Genomic DNA, 20,719 nt, shown 5'->3' with positions numbered 1-20,719 from the left:
ATAAAATTTTTATTAAATTTTTAATAAAATAACATAATTAGATACATTTTATGCACGTTTCTTTTTCTTTTAAATTTCTCTTTATCATACAAAATTACTTCTTATTATTCATTTATTAAGTATATAGAATGTTTAAGTTAAAATTTATTATTTTAAAAATTAAAACAAGAAAATAAATAAATTTACAGAATTCTTAAAGAAGTTAGAAATTTTTTTTGTTATTTTTTTTATAGAAAATTATTATGTTTTATAATTAAAAAATTTAACATAAATATTTGGCGTAAAAAGTATTCTAAGAGAAATTTGTAAGCATAAATTCTTTAAGTTATAAGTATAAACATTCTTGTACAGTAAACCCCAAATGATGTGTACGAAGTTATTTCTGGTTATAAGGTTTAAAAAAAAACCCGTCTTGAAAAGACCTACTTTATTGTATAAATGTAAAATTGTAGCAAGCATAAATTAAATTGATTCTGAATATGAAAGAAATTAAAGCTATTCATCGGAATATACGTAACTAGTTTCCTGAAATACTTTGTATACAAGTTGGTTTAGTTCTGGGTATTATACTTTTGGAGTGTTTACGTAATAGGTGTATATGACTTTAAAACGGGGGTAAAAGTTCATTAGTGTTATTGTGTGTCGGGTGAACGAATAGTGTAGTATGCCTGTATAATGTATGTCGTTTGTGTATGCATATATGATATAAGTACAGATAGGTGTGATAATGTATTAGATATTATGTATGTAGGTATAAACAAAAATTTTTTGTATAACATATATTTTGTGTTTTTATAATTATCTTAAGGATAATATGTAAATGCAGGGATTCATACATTATGTACAACATACATATATACGAGTACATATGTACATAAAATGTTTTGTATGGAAAATAATACGCTAATACAAAAAATATGTATATGTGTGTAGAGAACATTTAAAGTTTTTATTTTGTGCTTTTATTTAATTTTCAAGGATGTGAAAGAATAACAAATTTATTTTGATAGAAAAATAAAATAATTTCCGGATTTTTACATTATGAAATAATAAGAAGCTTTTTTTTTCTTTCAAATACAAAATTTTTCTTAAAATATTTTTTCTCTCATAATATATTAAAAAAGAAAATTTAAATTAATTTGAATGTTAAAATGACCTTTAATTTTATCACATTTTTCAAATATAGTGTTAGAACACTTTTATAATTTAGGTATTCAGAATTGAATGAATATTTCTTGTATTAATTAATAAAATTGTTGACTTATTATAATAATTCGATTGGTTTGATTATACTGACGGTATTTGGAGAATTTTGCCTTTTACTGATTCAGAAATTAAGACCTGTGCTTGTTAATTCTAGAATTGTGGACTAATTAATTTTATAGGCTACTATTATGCTTTTATCAAATGAAATTATTCGACTTCTTATCTTAATTATTACATTTAATTTTAAATTTTATATCGTTCAAACTTACTTTGGTAACCAAGAAGAAAAATTATTTTGAAAGAAATTCAAATTCTTAGCAACGCAAGACATAGTTTCATAATCCCTACTCCAAACCTGACAATATCTCAAGAACTTAAAAAGAAGGGTGACAGAGAAAAAAAAAACTTTTTACAATGATAATGGCACGATATAAAAAAAATACAAATAAAATAACAAAATTGAAAAACTCTATATATTTTGTGTTTTTTCGGTATTAAAGTAAAAACAAAAGGAAACTGGTGAAATGAGAAGAAAATCCAGAGATTTTCCTTAACTGTCTTCGATTCAGTTATAAATATTATCCTGTTTAAAGTAAATCACATTTTAAGGATATTAAAATAAGGATGTGTACAACTTATTTTCCGTATAGATTCTTTTTTTTTTATTTTATTTAATTTTACTTTCTCTTCCGCTTTGAATATTAAATGAGGATTTTGAAAAATCGTGATGAATCCTTTTTTTTGTTTCGTTTTCATTTTTGAGATCGTTAGTGTTAAAAGTATTTAAGTATTTGAATTTATTTTTATTTTTTCTAAATTTATATACAATTATATATTGCCTATACCTATATTTGCTTTAGTATGATTAAATTGCTAAAATTTATGTTATTGGATTAGAAAAGAAAATTACAAGATTGGAAAGGGATTTTATTAGTAATAGTAATTTAGAAAACAATAATTAGGATCACCGCATTAATTTCAATACAAATTTGGAAAGTAAAATTGCGTGAATGTATAGATTGTGTAATTGAATATCTTAAAGTTGTTTTGAAAGGTTTACGAAGAGATTCTAAGAAAAAGATCTTATTGATGGAAACATAAAAATGTTTAGAATTTATACACACCACTTTCTCGTAATCTTTTAAATTATTACTTTACTGCAATTTTTTCGTATTTTTATTCCTAAATTACATTATGTAATAAAAAATTATTACTATACAAGCTAAAATCACATGTTGTGCATATATATTTATGATTTTTAAATTTACAGAAAATTAAACAAAACATAATTAATAAACACCATAATATAAAATTTTAAAAATTAAGTCGATAAAAATAGTGTGGCTTGAGAAGAAGCACATTTTTTTTTAAAAGTTTGATTTAAAAAACAAATTTTTTTTTCCGAATATAAAGATTCTTTAATACTATAAATTATCTTTGTTATTGTGCATGTGTAATTTATTTCGAAGATGTAGAATATGATGGAAAGGAAATATTGGAAATGTACTTGTGAATCCTAAAATTTTTATCTTCAGCTTTTGTAGATGAATACTTAGGCGGCCAGATGGAATAATTTATACAGATATAAATTGATAACATTTTTTTAGGATTTTTATTTTTGAACATGTGTTTCTTATATAAAAATACATACATAGACATGTACGTACACTATTTCTTTCTTTATGCTTTCATATACTTTTTCCTTATATTCTCATTTTTATCACTATAACTAAGCTTATGTTTTCATATAATGTGTTTTTTATAAATCATATGAGAATTTTAATATTTTTGTTAACTTTATTATTAAAGTTATCAACGTTTTTGTTTTTTATATAAAATTGTACATATGTACATATGTATGTTTATGCAAAAATGGAAAACTCATAACATTAAATAATAAAAGTATGCAAATATGTTTGTGTAGGTTATGTTATTATTTTAGAAAGAACACTTTTTAAAAATGTCTAAAAATGATAACTATAGAAGAAAAAACTGTAATAGAAGAGAATGTGGTAGATAAATTCTGGTTTTTTAAAATTATTCAATAAATCTCTGAGAACATGTAACTGAAAGACAGTAAAAAATGTTAAAACCAATTTTTTCGAAAAGGAGCTTTCATATGACATCATAAGATGTAAAGAAAGTTTATTGTTGTTCAAATTTCTAAGTTATCCTTCCGCGTCTGAATAAAAACCGAATCTGACCTTTTAAAAAGTTTGATATTGTTGACGTTGATAGTAAACAATAGTACGCACTATTATTTATATTCGCAAATATTGTGCTACACGTTATTTTACAGATCATATATATGCTATATAAGCAAGTAATTGAATTTATAATCATATAAAAGACTAATAGAAATTTAAATATATTCCCACGATTTCAAAAAGCAAATAACAAAAACAAATTTAAAGAATTTCTCGAAACAAAACATAATTCATTTGGGATGTTCTTTTATTATCCTAGAAGATAAACACATTTACTTAACTTATATTATTACAAAATGCCTGTTTCTATATAAAGGGAGTAATTATCCTTATAATATTACGCATACCTTACATGTATGTATTTAAAAAAAGATTAAAATTATTAATTGTATAAAATTTTTAAAGTAAAAGCAATTAGAATATTTTAAAAATAGATTTAAATTGAACATTTTATAAACACATTTTTGTGTTGATTGTTATGTATAGATTGTTATGTATTGTGTTGATGTATGTATGTGGAGAAATGTATGTGTATTTTTGAATACTCATTTCAATTATTATAGCAAAATTTCTAATTAATTTTCTTTGAAATTAAAAATGAATAATAAGTCAGTAGAGTTTAGGTAGGAAGTTCAATTCAGTAGAAATTGAATTTGTTTTTGTTCTTTCTTAATTTGATTTTAAAGAAATTTTATTTAACGATTTTAGTTTAATCCTAAATAGTTTTATTACATAAAGTAACTAGAATCCGTTGCAAATATGTAAATAATGAAATCAAAGAAAAAAGCATGTAAACAGATACAGTAGATTTTCCAAAATCTGTCATACTTGCCATTTGAATTTTTTGCAGTTTTGCTAAAGCTTTTTTAAAAAGAAATAATTTTTTTTTTATAATTTGAATAGTTTTTCAGATAACGCCAAATTACTTTTGGATTTATATCGCTGTTACTCAAACTGTTATCTCGACTAAACCGGAATTAAATGCAGTTCTAAAGGTTACTGTCATTAACCAAAAATACTATCATAAACCACTTATGAAAGTTTCGTGAACATAGCTCAAATTGTTTTTGTTTTATCGCAGTGAAGGGTAGATGAAAGACGAATGGACAAACAAACCTTAACCGACTCAAAATTCAGTGAAGTTATGAACGAATGAAAATATATACGATGGAAGAGTGATGCAATGTCCTCCTGGCGGGTAATTTTTATGTTATATAGTTCGGTTTATCAATAGTTTACTTGCAGATTTACCGAAATAGGCTTATATTCACACTTTTTGTATCAATATAGGCTGTTATTTCAATATTTTATTTTAAAATTTTAGTCCACATATTACAAGATGTTGTTCGCTATCATAAAAAGTAATTTAGTAAACTTTTTTTTCGAATTCTTACATAAGAACCATTCAGGTTTTCAATATTTCACCCTGTTTCATGATTGTATTAAAATTAAACACTTTTAGATTTGCAATTTTCTTTCAAAGAAGCTGATTGAAATCTAAAAATTTTCTATTTCTTTACTAAAACTTCGATAAGTTTAATTCATATACAGAAAGCAATAAATGTTATAACAATAATTATTACTTAGAATTAATTGAATGCCTTCATCATCATTCAAAAGTTTTATTTCATGCATTTCAGTTCCCTTTTCTTCATTATTACTAAGTATAAGATAACAATATAAAACAACATTTTTTTTTGTAATAAATTAATGGTAATTTTAAATTAAGAAAATTCTCTTTTGTATTTACCGATTTCAATATTCTTTTCTCACACACTCTTTAGTGTTATATTTTAAGAACAAAATTTTTTGTAAGAAAGCCTCGCGGTTTTTTCAAACGGCACACTTTAAATAAAACTAAAACTTCAGAATATAATAAATTGAATATAAAAGAACCGCCAACTTATGTATTTTCATAATAGTTTAAATTCTCTGACTGATATAGAGTGCCATTAAAAGTGTAACTACTGTACTTCATTTTCTCATTTGTATAAAACATTTAAGTTTAAAACTGTGAAAATAAAATTTCTTTTCACAATTTATTTCATATTATGCTTAAGAGGTTCACAATGTACTGAAACAAAAGTCTTTAAAATCTCTATACAAATTGATATCGAAATATATGTCAAAAGGTGTTTGTATTTCATTGACTAAGAAATTAAATAAAAAATAAAGAAACTCGACAAAATTTGTAAGTTCCAATAGAGTAATGGATTTGAAATTTGTACTAGAGTGGGGTTTTAATAGAAAATATCATATTTGATTTCTTATGAATGAATAATGCGAATAGAGTTGGCAAATGTTACTTCTAAACGTAATTTTGAAATTATCAAATTTTGAAAGTTGATTAACCGAATCTTGTTTTTGTTCACATTATGAAAGTAAAACTTGAATTCTGACTGACTCTAATCTATAATAAATGACTTTTAGAATTGTTTAGGAGGAATATTTTAAAGGACATTTTATAACTCAGGTAAATTGGTTTTCAAATATTCAGTAGAGAAATGTAATAACCATAAATTTCATTTGTAAAGGAAATGGTATTTTCTTATATATTATTCTTATTCTCTTAAATAATTTATAATTTTTTTCCCACAATTTACTTGTACAAGTCCATTCATATATCATTAATGTTTCTCTTTTGAACGCATTGGTTTCAAAAACATAAACAAGAAAACTAAAGAAAAAAATAAAACACTTTCATAAATATTCTATTTATGGGGCCATTGTATTGAATTGAATTCTAAAAATTCAACAAAGTAGAATTAAAAAAAACTAAAATAAGAGCAAAAGGAATAGAGAATAACTTATGATAATCTTAATTAAAAAAAAAATGTTGTCAATCGCCGCTTTAAACGCCGTGCTACTGGTTTCGTTGTACTTCAATGTTTTCTTCTTAAAAAGAGGAAGTTAATAAAAGAAATTAATAGTACCTATATGAAAACTAAAAAATGAGATAGAAGGACACTAAAAAAAGTCTCCGATGCACATAATGCCGTAAAATTCTATATTATAAACATCATTGCCGGCATTTTAAAGTATTTTGAGAAAACAAAAAAAAAAACAACTCATCAATATCATTGAATTCGTACAGAAATTATTCATTTATTGTATTATGGTATAAAATGGGGACCTTACTGATGATAACAGAGCAATAAATAATTTCGGATTCTTGTACATTCCATATTATATATACGTAATATAGTTTTACTTATAAGAAGAAATGGTTTATAAATTTTGGGGAATAATTGTCTGTTAATGATAACTGACACTGACATATACGTCACTTATGTCAAATTCCTGTCAAATTCTAAAGTTTTTCTATGATTTTGTAAATATCAAATATAAAATAAATTTTCATTTTAAAGTAAAAAAAAAAGCTAAAAAACGGAAGAATCTTGTAGTTGGTGCTAAAACGTTAAACTATGGTATTATTTTATCAACTTCTTAAATTTAATAATAATTACTCATTTCACTTTCCAACGGATCACTTGTGCGGCATTTAACAGAAACGGGTTAGATTCCCATCACTATATTATTAAACCTACGATGTAATAATAAATTTATTGAAATTAAATATTTTTGAATTCATTCCAAAAAAAAAAAACAAAAAAAAATATATACGTCATCGTTTAAAGCACTTACATACTTTTATTATAAGGATTGAAAATTGAAGACGATCGCTTTGCTTTTGAAGTTGAATTGACAATTTATTCCCATATTAATAATCCTTAAAGTTATATGTTTATCAAAACAAGTCAATAAAAAATTTTAAGGAACGTATACCTACATAAATAACTATTGAAATCACTTGCTTGAAATATATTTTTTAATACAATTTATTTATACAAGAAAAAAGCTTTCTCTTGCAAAGTGCAGTAATGATATTTTGTTGTGATTCACTTTTTAACAAATCTCGTGGGAAAAACTCAGTCAAATTTGGTTTGGAAAAAAAAACATGGAAAAAAAATTTAAAAACATTTATTGTTTAACGTTTTTCTGTCTTTTCTTTGCATAAAATTCATCTCTTGTTCAAAAAAAAAACAAAAAGTGAATATAAATTGGGAGGATGAGTTGAGGATGAGAGGCTTTTCGGATAATTTGTTTTTATTTTGCGTTTTTTTTATTTTAATTAAGGTATTTACAAGTAAACATACATACATGTTTATACGTAATTTTGTATATATAACTAGGTAAGAATATGTGATTTATTTATTTATCTTTGTTTAAAAAAGGGTATGCATGTTGAATTACTTGCCATCATTTATATCATTCACTGTATACATTTATTACATTGTACTTCTGTACGTACAACAATGCTAAAATGTAAGCTTGTAAGTTAAGCCTTTAAAACTATAAATTCCGCAGTATACTTATAAAATGGTTTGAATTTTGTAATTTAATAACAACAATAATGACAAGAACAACCAATAATTGAACAATAACAACAATGATAACAATAATATTAACAACAATCGAAACATTGGAAAATTAAACCAAAAACACAAAAGAAAAGAAAAAGCACAAGATAACATCAACAACAACATTGACATGGAGATTACAACAATAAAATTTGAATCGTGGGAATAAAAAATTCATTTTAATGATGTTGGAGACGAATTTATTTTGCAAAAACAAAAAAAAAAAACTAATTTGAAAATAACAAATTTAATATAACAACAGAGAATTTCAAATTTTACAGTGAAAATTGATAACTACACATAAAATACTAATTGAAGAATTCTAAAACTAATCACTTATTTGAAGAAATTTTGAAAAAAGAATTTTTGGGATAATTTAGAGAACAAAGTTGTAATAGATTTGAACAAGGAAATCAGAAAATTATTAGTAAGAGTTCATAAAGTTTTACGAAAAAAGATTTCATAATATACCAATTTATTTATTAGTATGTAAAGGGTGATGTATACAGCTTTTTATACAGAAAACTATAATACAAGCCTATACAAGCTTGGCTGCCTTTTTCCGTCATATGAATTTAGTATTTTTAATATGAAAATAATGTAAGATTACCAGATTATGCTTACCAGATATATGCATAAAACATTGTGTTAAAGTTGCTATAGCAAATCCAGATGCTAAAGCTGTTGATAATAATACTGATGATACACTAGCACCAACTCCAGCACCAGCCGCAGCTCCACATACTATAAAAACGTAGAAAAATGATGCCAAACATTCAGCTATTATTGATCTGAAATTGAAAGGAAATTGTCATTTATAGAAAATTGTTAAATGTAGATAAAATTTCATGAATTTGTTTGTATAAATTGTGTGTGAGTCTAACTCCTAGTTTATTCCGGTATTCCAATTACCCTGGTATTGCATAATACCAGTTCATGTAAGACACCTCTGGGTGAAATGCAAATCTACTTTCAAAATGTTGACTCCGTATACTATCTTAGATTTTACTATTCACTTTGTTCAGCCCCCTTAAAGTTTACTCCGAAGAAGTAATGTTTAGTAAGTACAACTGTAGATGGCCAAATTCAGTCAGTTTATGTTTTTTCTCTCAAAACTCCGGTTTGAATCTTTTGGAATGTAAAAATCCGGAATACGATTATTCCAAACGTTTTTATTATATTTTAAAAGTAATTTATCGAACGAATTATTCCAATTCTTTAAAACGCGAGATTTAATTATTGAGTACATATACAAGTGTTTATTTAGATTTTTAGTTAAATTCAGTGACTGCATAAAATGCTTATTTCCATAATTAAACATGTATAAAGTGCATATTTCCATAATTAAACAGTATTTTAGAATTTCGGTTTAAATTTGAACACATACATATATATGTTCAGCTATGAGGTCGTGATAAGTTAGTTCATAATTCATATGTAAATTTTCAAAAAAAAATTTATATACTATGTAAATCACAATAAAGATATGTGAATATATTTCGAATTCTCTTTAAGTAAAATATTGTAAAGCATCTATCAAATAAATTTGAAATGTGAAAAAAATTCCACAGCACATTTATCATGAATTCAATTGATACAATTTTATCTATACGGTCTGTTCCATGTCAAAATAATTTTACTTTTTAATTTCTTTTTAAAATTATTGAATTTTTTTTAAAGAAAATAAAATTTTTCTTTCTGTACGAATTTTTTAACAAAAAGCAACCCGAAATCATTAATCAAAAATTTTTCATAACTGAATAATTTAATATTTCAATTTTATGGCATTCAAAAAATTTCTTTTGACTTGTCGGATAAAGAAGTTCTTAGAAAACGTCTATATGTACATATATAAAAGATATAGACAACTTTTATAGAGTTCAACTTAATTTAAAAAATATTTTAGAAAAAGATATTTAGTTACCTTTAGATTAAATTAGATTTTTGGTTGACATAATAGATGATTTTGTGGCATAAATATTGTTTATTTATAAACAGTACTTAAATTAAATAAGTTTAGTGTTTTGCATAAAAATAAATTGGGTATGAAATATTAAAATTCAAATTCGGTACTAATTTTATATAAAACATTATACACTCTGTTATTTTTGGAAAACTTTTTACTTTCAAGTCTAGAATAACATTGAGTTCAAGGAAAATTGTTTGTTTTTAAAATATTTGACATTTTTTACAACTTATTCTCTAATCTATGTGATAAGATAATACGTCTATTGCAACTAATAATAAGTCTATTGCAACCAACTTTCTAAAATATTCTAAAACATTTATTAATCTGAAATAATTACAAATTTATTATGTTTGCAAAAATGTAAGAGCCAAAACGTGACAAGAAAAAAATTTACTAACCAACATAATCCATGGGTTGCACAAAAATTTCCGCTTATACTGGACGTAAAATTTTGATAAAAATTTTTTATTTTACAATTAAGGAATTAGTTTTTTTTTTGATTTGTTTAGAAATTAATTCATTTGTATCATCCACAGGAACATATAATGAAAGATTGCCGAGATTCAAGATGTTGTTATGTATACTATTCCTGAGAGGAACGTTAAATATACTTGGTGAACTTTGCATAATGGGTAGTATTCTAGACAATGGGATTGTATGCATTCAGACGAGCGGAAAACCAGAACATTTTAGGAGCTAGTTCTCCGAATTACTTGTCAGTAATCAGGCTTTTAAATTCTTTGTACGTTTACATCATCTAGTAAGTATTGTTCATTTTTCCTGACCTGCATTTTATAAACAGTTGACCTTGTTCAAATGTTGCACAAATTTTTTGAAAATACTCTTCACAGTTCTTGACAAGTTTCATTTTAATTGACATCACTGTATAATTTTAACATTAAAATGCCATATTGTTAAATAAGTAATCTAAAAATTGTTTTTTCCCACTTTATTTCCAGAAAAAAATTCTTTTTTTTTTGAAAATGTTTCAATTTGATTATTTTATCACGTAAACTGAATATTCATAATAATTTTGCTATTTCTATACATATACAAGTTTTATTCGTTTTAAAAATCACCCTCATATGTATTATTCCTCCTCTACATATGTATAATAACGGGCCAAGAAACAAAATCAAGAAAAAGACAGCAAAAAAAAAACCATTTCTTTAAAGAAACCAAGTTAAAATTCCAGATTCAATTCACCTTAGGTAAAAAAAATATGTTGTTTTTTTTTCACCTATACACAGGTAACAGATTTTTTTTTCTTTCTTTAAAGTCGTGAAAAGAAGAAGGTAATCAAAAGATAAGGTCAAAAATTGCAGCTGTCCCATTTTTCTTAATATTTATGTACAAGTTCTATACATTTAAATATGTTTATATGAATGTATGTACTTGGGTATGTTTGGAGATACGAGAATATCTTTATTTGATTTCTTTATTCGATATAATGCCCATACAAACGTTGTATTCATATATATAGAAAAAGTGTACATACTTAAGTAAGTATGTATAAGTGCAATATGTAGTATAAATTATGTGATTTTAATATTTTATCAATGTCGGAATACTTTTACATTAAACGCAAGTTGTTTTAAAATTTGATTTTTTAAATTTAAGAAAAATCTTTTAATAAAAATTCCTTCAGTAATTTAAAAGCATGTCCTATAAAATTATTAAATAATATTAAATTAATATAAAATTGCTTATTTGGTTATTACTTTAACTACTTAGTTATTTCAAAACTCGGCAAATTTAAAGAGTATGAAATTTTTCAGAATGGGCTTGGAAAAGAAAGGCAGCACGTTATAAGTGGGTGACCGTTCTGACTTTAGGTAGTATGTTATTATAATTTGCTACTCTTTTAAAATTTAACAAAATTTTATTCATACAGGCAAATGGACTGCGAAATTAATACATGAAAAAAGAGTACAGAATGCAGTTTTTATCATAAAGTGGAGGGAACCTTTTTTCATATTTGGCTGGATGCCAAATGAAAGAAGGTGAAATGATAAATCTTTCGGCTTTGTATAAACTATAATATTACACAATGTTGTGGAAGTAATACTAGAGAGTGAGGATAAGCTGAATGCGATAGTGAAATATTTAGAAACAATGTTTTGTAAAATGGAGAGAATAATACCTCTTAAGAATCCAGAAAAACAGAAGCAAATAAATCGGCTCGACTCTAATTAATGCAAACAATTGTCTGATGTTGAATAAATGGAGTATTAAGTGGATATACACTTTAATACGTTTATTGAAGTGACAAGTTTAGCATACATATTTCAGATGTTAAGTTCAAGATGAGTAATTCATAAAATCTCAATTAGGAATGTTCTTAGGAACTCAATTTTACTGGATTGGAACTTTCTATAAAACTTCCTAAAAATTTTTATATTTTTGGAAAAATTATTTACTTATGTAGATGTGTATTAAAATACACATGTAACAATAGTAACACGCAGCAACGAAAGTGGTGATAATTTAAGTGATAATTTTTATTTATTCTTTAATATATTTCATTTAAACTATAATATTTGATGTGCTATTTAAGATTTGTATATGTATACGTTCAACATTATTTGCGCTATTTACATCTCATTATCTTTTATAGATTTTCTAAGTGAAGAATGTATTGCAGAAAATAGAATGTTCTCTGTATTCAAGTATATCAAAAGTCAAATTCGCTGTTATATTTATTAGGACTACATCAAATTAAACCAGCTGTATCAAAAATTAATCAGAAGTCCACAGGAACCGCAGGAATTGTTTTGCTCATAATTTCTATAGATCTATTGGCACTGAAATTGTTAACTTTCAATAAGTCAACCGAAGTTTGTAATTGAACATATTATTTGTTTGGTGCCTATCCGGACACACAACAATATACTTTAATCAAGCAATAGTGGCCTAGTTATAAATATCTATGGAACTTTTGGATTTTTACTCACTGATCTTATTTCTATCATCTATTCGAAACAACGGATTTTTTAACAAATATTCAAATAAAATTGACAAATAAATTATTAGTACATGACTTTTAAACTGGATTCTTGTGAATCGTTGGAAACAAAAAAGCCAAATGAGATCTGTCAAAGATTTGGTTTGTGCCGACCACGGAAAAATACGAAATATCAAAGGTATTTCAAATAAAAACTTTTTTTTTGATATTTTTATTCCATAAAATTAATTTTTTTTTATTAAAGTGACTTCTTTTATTTAATTTTTATACGGTTCATTATATGCATTTTATGAACATTTTAAAAATTTTTATTGTAATATCAAATAGGTATTCCGGTCCATGTATTTGTATATATGAATGTATAAAAATTTATTGTTCTGGTTCGATTAAAAAGTCATTCTTACAAATAAATAAAAAAATATGTGCTTTATATTCATTCATACTTATGTACACACAATCATGCATGATAATATATATGTATGTGCAATTTATATAGAATAAATAATAATTTATTTTTTTCTTTAAATATTGATTTGAGAACTATATTGTTCGTTCTATACATTTTATAAGTAATACTCAGCTAAATAAAAGAAAATTTTGGTTTAATTCACTAATACTTACTTTAAATTTAAATAAATTGTATAAATTTATGTTTTGTATACGTAAATGTATGTGAGTTTTCATATCAGTATATATTTGTATATTTCTAAGAATTTATTAAAATATTTATTCTTTTTTATGACTTTATGGGTTATTCAATATAATTATACTTGTAAGTAAGAATAGAAAATATGAGAAGCATTGAACATTTTTGAATAGAAAATTTATTTATCTTGAAATATGAGTATTTTGTAAAATATAAAAATGAAGAATTCCAAAAAAATTACTATAATGAAAAATTACGATTCAAAAAGACAAAATTTGCTTTATTTGCAAATTTAAACAAAAAATAAGGAGGAGCTGTATACAATGATATTAAAATTTTTAGAATCATCGCAGAATTCAATGTGCTATGTAGGTTTGTATATTTACGTATGCATTTAAAGTAAAATATATGCAAGTATATTTGCTTGCTATTTTAATCTATATAAATACATAGTTAAAAATTGATAAGTGATCGAATTATCAAAACAAAATTTTCGAAATGATTTTTAGCTATGCATGCATAATGCTTTAGAAAAATCTACCCGATTATGTTAGTGTAGGAGATTGTGTTTTTAAAATAATTTATGTAGATGGAAGTATGTATATTTGCATTAGCTATATGTATTTCAAAATTCATATTATATTTTTGATAATTTTTAATAAAAATAAGTGGGTACCTTTAAATGGAAAATTTTGTAGTTTTTCCCTATTTCGATTGCTATCATGAAATTTTAACAAATTAAGTATTTATGAAAATTCAAATTTTTTGGAATAAATCGAAAAATTTGAAATACGCGTATATTTAATTTTTTAAATTTTTGAACCAAATTTATAAATATATTTCATATTTACATACTTGAGAAACTAAAATTTTTCGAAAATTTTAAATAATTTCATAAATTTATATATACCTTAAGAACATCCGTTTTTTAACATTAAATTTTAAAATTTTGAATTTACATTAAGTATTTCCAAAATTTATTTTATATTTTACAAATAGGGTTTATTAGTTTTTTTACGCATGTTGCCAGAATATAATTATAGTTTTAAATGTATATTTAATTTTAACCTTAAATTTTAATTATTAGTTTTTAACTACAAGTTAAAAACTTGTAGTTAAAATTCAAGTGTTCAATTACACTTGAAATTTTTATTATATCTGCCGTAACTAGTCTATATTATATAATATGTATTCAGATTGCAAAACTACTTTTTAATTTGAATCAAATGATTATAGTTGAATAAAAGTATTTTCATGTTATTTGCAGTAGCTGTAAATGTATGTATTTAAATTATTTTCCTAATTATGGATTTGAAATTAAAAAAAATATGTAATGTACAATGCACATACGTACATACACAGGAAAAAAAAGGATATGGGATTTATAAATTTGATCGACTATTTATACAGAAAAATTTATGTGTATATTGTACAATATAATTTAAATTATTGACAACTAAATAGTTTGGAAAATTTAATGTTGTAGGAAAATAACTACGAATCTGTACACATTAAGCATGTTAAATATATATATATGTATATATAGTTTATGATAATATGTAAAGTAAAATATAAACTTTTTAAAATCTATATTAAAATTCCATAAATGATATATTATGATGTTTCTTATCCTACAATATTGACTCTCAAATAATCATAGTTATTATGGAACTTATATTCTAACCGAATAAGCATTGAAAAAGCATGGTATACGCACTGATAAAAAGGAGCGTGTTTGTGTGTGTGCTACGTTGAAATTGTTAAAAATTCAAAAATATGATTTCACATTGATTGGTATGGTAAAATGGATTTTATGATAATAAAATGATAGTATAATGAATTTTTTCAATAATGCACTTTGAGTGATTTTTTTAGTATTTGATTTTTCATGTTCTCATTTCTATTAAAAATTTTATTGTTCGTTACAGTTGCCAACATCAAATCAACATAATTTAATTAAAAGAAACTGGCGCTCAAACAAATATTAGCAAATAACAAAATATGACGAAAGTATTCGTTAAACTGTTAAACGAATATTTGTTAAACAACTAACTTCACATTTGGACCTGCAAATCGACTGCGAGATCATTCGAGACTTGAAGCGGCTGGCGATTTTTTTCTCAGGAAATATTTAATAATTTTGTTTAAATTGAGGAAATGGCTTTGATTTCAGCTCTTGATATTAAACATGAACCGCTGATATTTCTGTGGAAATATATGAAAAATTAACTTAAAAAAGGATCCTTTGAATGGGCAATTTAAGGCGTGTTTAACTTATGGATCACTAAAAGGTTAAAATATTGTGTGCTTTTCTTTATATTTAAAACACTTTAAAAATCATCCTACATAAAATGTGTGAGTATTAAAAAATTTTATTTTTGAATTTAGCATTTCTTAACTTTAGAATTAATGTAAGATTTGCCTATGAATGCTGCACAGTTCAATATTGGAGAAATTATTTCATAAAATTAAATTTGAGTCATAATTTTTATCATTTTTTTAAATGAAACAAATTTTTAATTTGATACTGAGAAATAATAATTTAAAAAAAAAATATGGTAACATATTAGTGTTATCATTTTTTGAATGTTAAAACTATCACCATAATTTTAGAAAATATTAAATCATAGTAGGTACTAATGTGAATTAATCAAGGAAAAAGCAAATTTTCAAATTGAAGGTTAACCTTACATTATATTATTAAGGGTTTGATTCATCAAATAAAGAAGAGCCAACAAATTTTTATTTTAATATAATAAGAAAAATACTATCGTGTACCAAAAAAACTTACCTCCAAAATTCTAATGTTCGAATTTCAGCATGCATACTCCTTTTTGGTTGCATTATTGTCGATGATAAATTATTCCGATTACGTCCAAAGCTTGTATTATCTTTACGTATTGCTTCTAATCTCTCAAATAATGTGACAATATGATAATCCAAATTCTGATCCGATGGTATGTGTAAGCTTTCATCAGCCATTATTTTTTTTCTTACTTTAAATTTTACTAAAAATTGTACTTTTAGTATCTAAAATTTTGTTTATAAGTTGAAATGGTTTCTATTTCAATTAAATTTATAAAATTTTTTACAAAACGTTCAAAAATATTTTTTTTTGAAGAAAATTCTCAATTTTTTCACTTTAATATTATATAAACTAATATTTTTCACATTTAATATTCACTGTATATAATATTAAAATTTCATTGCATAAATTTTTATTCATTAATTCACTTAATTAAAATATTCATTTTCAATTAACATAAATTGATTTCAATTAAATTCAAATTGATCTTAAGATCATACACTTTTTTTTTATATCTAAGTCACAAAAGAAATTTTTTTATATATTTTAAAAAACGAAAAATTGTTTTGGTGATCAAGGTTTTCAGATTTTTTAATTAATAAAATATAAAAATAAAGTAAAAAAAGGAGTGTAAAAATTATAATAGTACATTAATATTTTTATTTATAATTTGTAAATGAAAACAGTTTAATTATGTAAACAACAATAATTTATTTCCACAAATTCCATTTAATTTCGCGCCAAAACTAAATAGCGAACAACGTCTGACCACGACGAACAGACATCAACGAATGAGATGAAAAATATAAAATTTTCAATCCTATACCAATAATAGAAATACTGTACGAACTTTAAATTTCTTATAATTTATAAAAAACATTATTATTATTCGTTTACTGCCATAACACAACATAGCTTGTTCCTATTTATCCCATCACTCACTTCATGTTATAAGAATAAAATAAACGGTAGAGAATAAAAATACAAATTTTTTATTATCATTTTCACATGCATTTGTAGTTCAGTAGCTGAATCAAATTATTTTTTTGTGTCTAAATATACTTTGTTATTGAATTTTTCTTATCAACTGCACGAAAAATAACAATAAAAATGAAAGAAACAAAACCAATTGTCAAGCAGAATAGCATTCTCTTTTATACAATGGTGTTTAACATTGCCATTAATATTTGCGTTTTTCACTAGTACTCGTACGGCACTACCATGCAATTATTGCTATCTGTTAATATTCTGTTTAGCATGCTAAAAATAGTATGTAAGAAAATTTATATTCATTTTTATACAGATTTAATTCATTGTATGAATTCAACCCTAAAAGCCGGTGCACACACAACAAGTGTGTTACGTTATTATATAAGTAAAGAAATACTGTCGAGACAGTAGTTAATTTGTCTGTTGTTTAGTTGTATTGAATAATTAACATGTATTATGTTTTTGCTGTTATATTATTGTTTTAAAGTTATTTCTGTTATTTTTCCTGTTATAAAGCCTTTATTGTATTGTGAAATTTTTTCATAAATTAAAAATTGCAGCAGGAAAATCTGTAAAATAGAATATTGAACTCTAGAATTTTAGGGTTCATAATATTTCGTCATGCCAATATTTGTTTTGTTGTACGGTAAAACAAAAATTTTGTCCATTGACTTGGGTATTCTTTAAAGTGTTTTTAAAGGCGTTTTAAATTGAAAATTTTTAAAAATATTTAAAAAATTAAGGGAGGAAGAAACAGTCTTTTTTTTTTAAAGCCGATAAAAAAGATAATAGGATCCGCGATTATTTGAAATAAAAGATTAAGATGTATCGTTTTGAAATTTAGTACTCTTTTATTTTATGACTAAGAGATGTAAAGGAGAAGTTTTATTACAATATTAATATTAGTTTGAAAATTGTTATATGAATTAGCAATCAAATAAATTTTAAGAATCTAAAGTCATAATGAATAAAGTGATTGACTGGACTGTCTTCAATAAAACAGTTTTAATTACAGTTTGAATTGAATCCTTATTGAAATTCTGTGAGTATTAAAAACTTATAGGCATTTGTTTATTTTTTTAGACAGAAGAAATAATTCAGATTTAGTAGACAGAAATTTTCTAAAATTTATGAAAATTTTGTTCGCATACATTTATTGATGTACATATATATATATATTTACAGGTGTCCTTAGTCTTTTACATTTTGATAATGAACAGTCAGTCATCTTGTAAAATAGTTTCTAATTTATTTATCATCTAAGATTGATTATATACAAAGAATCGTTTCATGGAATCCAAGTTGAAGACTTTTGCATAAGTAAATGTGGACATACCAAAATATTTATTTATGCAATTGACTTTTTTAACGACTTGAATTTTTTCGACTTTTATTGATTTTAAAGCGTCTATTTTGTATATTATATCATTAGAGATTTCAGTTCAAATTACTTGCAGTGAACGCTTAAATACGTACATGCTCGTATGCGTTTAAAAATTAATATGCATAGAATGTATTTCGAACATTTTGTATCAACACGTTGAATTAGAAAGATAGATACTCCTATGGTTATCGGTATAATAAGTGTCTTCTCGCGTGACTGTGCTATGCTTCAGTATAAACAATATCTAGAAAACAAGAACTTTCTATTGTTGTGTTGGGAAGTAAAATTTCAGTCCACTTCCAATTTTTCAATGTATTTACACTCATAAAACATAATTGGAGCTAATGTGAGTGTGTTGTGTATATAAATTTAAATATAGAAATCTATTTTTTTGCAAAAAAAACTATCATTGCAATCATGATTATCATTTTCGTTGTTATTTATAAATAAGTTTCATTAAAAAATTTTAAACCTTAAAAAAATTATTAATAATAATTTTATATTCATTATTTTTTTAGACCTCATTATTCTTATACCTAAATTTAAAATGAATCAGCATTTTAACCCTTTCATTGTGGACCATATATGTAATATATACCAAATGCATAGTAAGAGGAGGAAATCGGAAATATTGTTAAACCCAGTTACAAAATGGTGTGAATTATAACAAATAGATTGTCATCCTGTCGAATAACTCTTTTATCTTATATATACCAATATATATAAAAATGTGGTACAAATGTGAAATATCAATTGGGGTTGCCTATAAGGTCAACGAATAAACAAACCATAATTAAGGAAACATATGAAAAAATCTGTTTTTTTCTTAATTGCACACACGTACATACGTAAAGATATATTAATATGGTAAAGATATAAATTTATATCATAAAAATATGATATTTTATATTTTAACATGACATATTTCCAATTTATAGTTTTTATGAAAGGGTTAAAATTTTTCATATTGCGTTGCATTTGCACTGAAAACAAGAATTTTATGCTTTAGAATCTCCTTCTATTCCTTTAGGATGTTCAAGTGCATGTAAAATGTACATAATATATATGTATTTTCTTTGTTCCTCTTCGATTATTTGAGGGTATTATTTATTTAACGTGACATACATTCTTAGAATAATGACAATTCAAAGGAAATAATTTTTTTTACAGTTTTAATTTTAAATTAATTTTATATAAAATTTTATGGTTCAATTTGAATATTTAGAAGTTATTAGAAGAATAAAATATCAAATATTTCTTGGAATTCAAAAGAAGGATTAATATTAATTTTAAACATTTTTAGATAATTCGAAAAAAGATTGTAAGTTTCCCAGAATCCAAATTCCTCCCTCATAATTTCAAAAATATATATTAAAGGGTTAATTTTATTTTTTTTTTAGATAGCTACATGAGAATTTTAATGACTTTTGATTTTAGATTTGTGAGGCTATTGACCCTATAAAAAACATATTTTTTTTAAATTAAATTTTATTTTAAAATATTTTTTTTATACATGATTGTAGTTACATGATTTAATAAAGTAATTATGTAATTTTTAAAATTCAGAGAAAGTTTACAATAATTTTTAAATTATTTAAACATAGTAGATACATACGAACATACATAAATAAAATTAAATTCTTATTTAATTCGACGTAAGTATGTACATTGCATAATTACTCTTTGATGTTTTTGATGTCTTAAAAGTAATAAAGTTTTTATGTCGTGTGAAATTTTAAACATTTGACTTAATTATTGCAAGGATATTAAAGAATATTAAACAACATTATTAAAAAAACAAAATTAATGCCGTTTTGCAAAAATTTTGTATATACCTACATATATACATTAATATTTTACATTTTATCTTATTAAAATAAATACGATAAAACATCTTATCTCTATATATATACATATGTGCGGATACAGTGCTTACAATGAAAATTTGTTTAAACAGATATTACAATAGAAAATTTGCGTGTATTATAGTTAGTAGCTTTCTAAAATATAAATAATTGGTTTTTTAAACTATAAATAATTGATTCCTTCTGCCGAGAATACAAACAAATTTCTGTACAATTTTTTACTGTATTTCAGGCTACCTAGACGAGGAGGGTAATGAAAA

The 20,719-nt window shown here is 23.9% G+C and overlaps 1 protein-coding gene and 1 long non-coding RNA gene across 2 annotated transcripts in view; one reads left to right on the top strand and one right to left on the bottom strand.

The window, feature by feature from the left end:
* Positions 1-16,463, bottom strand: part of LOC129608852 (neurogenic protein big brain) — a 69,136-nt gene extending 52,673 nt beyond the window's left edge. Inside the window, exons 1-2 of the mRNA XM_055520607.1 lie at positions 16,206-16,463; positions 8,459-8,625 (exon numbers count right to left, since the gene is read on the bottom strand). Of these exons, the coding sequence (XP_055376582.1) occupies positions 8,459-8,625; positions 16,206-16,396 (358 nt within the window). The 5' untranslated portion in view covers positions 16,397-16,463. The remainder of the gene's footprint in view (positions 1-8,458; positions 8,626-16,205) is intronic.
* Positions 4,474-12,166, top strand: LOC129608853 (uncharacterized). Its single transcript, XR_008696917.1, has 4 exons — positions 4,474-4,611; positions 10,340-10,563; positions 11,582-11,638; positions 11,698-12,166. It is a non-coding gene; the product is annotated as an uncharacterized LOC129608853 (long non-coding RNA).
* Positions 16,464-20,719: the final 4,256 nt, after the last annotated feature.

This window comes from Condylostylus longicornis, unplaced genomic scaffold (assembly GCF_029603195.1).
Source record: "Condylostylus longicornis isolate FDR11 unplaced genomic scaffold, ASM2960319v2 ptg000037l, whole genome shotgun sequence".
Classification (NCBI taxonomy): Eukaryota; Metazoa; Arthropoda; class Insecta; order Diptera; family Dolichopodidae; genus Condylostylus; species Condylostylus longicornis.
This window is presented reverse-complemented; position numbering and strand designations above follow the sequence as displayed.